Below are 2,267 nucleotides of genomic sequence, written 5' to 3' on the forward strand. Positions count from 1 at the left end.
TATGATCTCAGTACGCACATTGTTGAAAAGAGGTTTAAGTTATTACTGTTATTATGATCTTTAATTATATTTTCTGATTTATTCAAGCTGTTCAAATAATCCATTGATTATTTCTATGGGTGGGATTGAGAGTGATGTACGTTTCACAGACTTTGTATTGGAAAAAGTAGAGTATGTTTTCAAGCGGTGAGCAAATCTTGAAATAATTTATTCGTTTTAATAGATATACGATTAATTATTGTCGATAATTGTCTTTCGCAAAGTTGTACAATTTGACGAGACCAAGAACTTTGGCGAGGATACCAGTTAGATATTTATTTGGCATTAAAATTAAAATCGCAAAAAACTACGAGTGAAACATAGTCTAGTATTTTACCAAAGTATAAGTCATGAAAGAAACATACAGTACTCTCTGAGTTTCATCACATGGAATGATACGTGTGACGGCATATTTTCACACGGAAATTCGTTCCCAGTACGCAGAGCACTAGCTAAATGTAATAACGTGTGGTTTCTAATATTCGGATACGTTCGCTCTATGTATAGCATGTGCACGGCGCACTGGGAATGAAGTTCCGTGTGAAAATATGCCGTCACACGTATCATTCCATGTGATGAAACTCAGAGAGTACTCTCAATCTCACCCATAGATTTGATAAATAAAAAATATGGACTGATTTTGTGTATTTATTTTTCACCATAAAAAATGATTTGAATAGATCCAAAGGATTTCTACTGAATGAAAATTCCCATTTGAATAATCATTTTGCAAATGCATTTATTTTGGTAATATTCACATTACAATTTCAGTTTTAACATAACAAATAAGTGTAAACCCAAACGATTTCATCATTTACAAATATTTCAACTGGCGAAAGAAACAAAAAGCCATTGACAACATAATTATTACTTTGGCCAAATACTGTTAAGTGCTCCAACACTCAACTTTGGCACGGTCACTGATTTTCCGGCATCGATAGATGACCGTAAATGAATCTTCTCAAACAGCTCCGATGGGAAAAACAGTGCACTGATTGTGTTCAAACCGTCATCGGCGAATATTTCAATGGATGCTGTATCGAGAATAATTTGTCCACTGAGTAAATTGCTGCCACTAATTCGATCGATACGAGGCAATGGGTCGGCGAATCGTGGATTAAATGTAACATCACCCGAATATCTACGATCAAATCCGTATGTCCGTTTCTCAATGTTGTAATTAAAGGACACAAATTCATCCTTGGTATTACTGAATCGCACTTCAATTTGACCATTTTTGACTTGTTCAATGTCGAACGCATAATCCAGAATTAGCTGGGAGCCGGTTTTGAATGGAATTTCGGATGTTACTTCAATAGTTTGGCTTCCAGTCAAAGTGAGTGGTTCTGATGTTGACCAATTTCTGGCTGGATCAATGATGCCATTCAATTCGACCACGGGGCGCTGAACGATATGGAGATCGTCATCAATTGTTCGAAGTCCCATTTCACGTGGAATGGTCATTTGACCACGCCATGTCGATGTCGGTATGTCTTGTGCGTACAGCCAATTTGATAGCCAACCAATCAATACGATCCGACCATCTGGATCATTGTGATATGGTATGGCCGCATAATTGTCGAAACCATTGTCAATCCATAGTATTCTCGACTTATCGTACGTATTGAATCTGCTTCCATTGAACTGACCGATAAAGTACTGTGATTTACTGCCTTCTAAATCACCATTCAGCGAAACAATCAAAATATCGTGTGGTTTGCCCCCTTCATCGGTTAGTGTGAATAATGTTGGACATTCCCATACACCGTTTTTGTCACCTTCATCCGGCGATACACCGAAATCTGTGAGCTTTTCCCATGACAGCAAATCGGTGCTAACGTAAAACGAAATGCGATCACGTACGGCCAATGTCATATAGAATTTTCCGTTACGTTCGAAAACATTTGGATCACGAAAATCACTAATGCCCGGATTCGGAATCACCGGATTTGCATCGTATTGTGTCCATGTCGTACCATTATCAAATGAGTATGCCAACGCTTGACTTTGGTCCTCATCCTTGGTCAGTGTATAAAGTGCAATGAGCGTCGTTGATGATGCGTTTGGATTATTTAGCACATTGGGCCTAATACCAGTTACGTTATTTTCGTCATTTATACAACATCCACTGTATATAACCCCCTTTTCATACGGTTTCAATGCAATGGGCAACGTTTCCCAGTGGATTAGATCACGTGATCGAGCATGACCCCAGTGGATTGGTCCAA

At 38.3% G+C, this 2,267-nt stretch overlaps 1 protein-coding gene across 1 annotated transcript; it reads right to left on the reverse strand.

Moving 5' to 3' along the window:
• Positions 1–760: 760 nt before the first annotated feature.
• LOC129579850 (levanase-like) lies at positions 761–2,261 on the reverse strand. The gene has a single exon (XM_055470028.1). The coding sequence runs from the start codon at positions 1,912–1,914 to the stop codon at positions 907–909; it is 1,008 nt and encodes a 335-aa protein (XP_055326003.1). The 5' UTR covers positions 1,915–2,261; the 3' UTR covers positions 761–906.
• Between the last annotated feature and the right edge of the window lie 6 nt (positions 2,262–2,267).

The sequence above is a fragment of the Sitodiplosis mosellana genome, unplaced genomic scaffold, assembly GCF_009176505.1.
Source record: "Sitodiplosis mosellana isolate CC-2019 unplaced genomic scaffold, AAFC_SMos_1.0 Smas_scaffold_6671, whole genome shotgun sequence".
NCBI lineage: Eukaryota > Metazoa > Arthropoda > Insecta > Diptera > Cecidomyiidae > Sitodiplosis > Sitodiplosis mosellana.

Excerpts from the sequence above, each read along its gene's own strand:
- LOC129579850 (XM_055470028.1), bottom strand. The coding sequence starts at position 1,914 with ATGACATTGGCCGTACGTGATCGCATTTCGTTTTACGTTAGCACCGAT.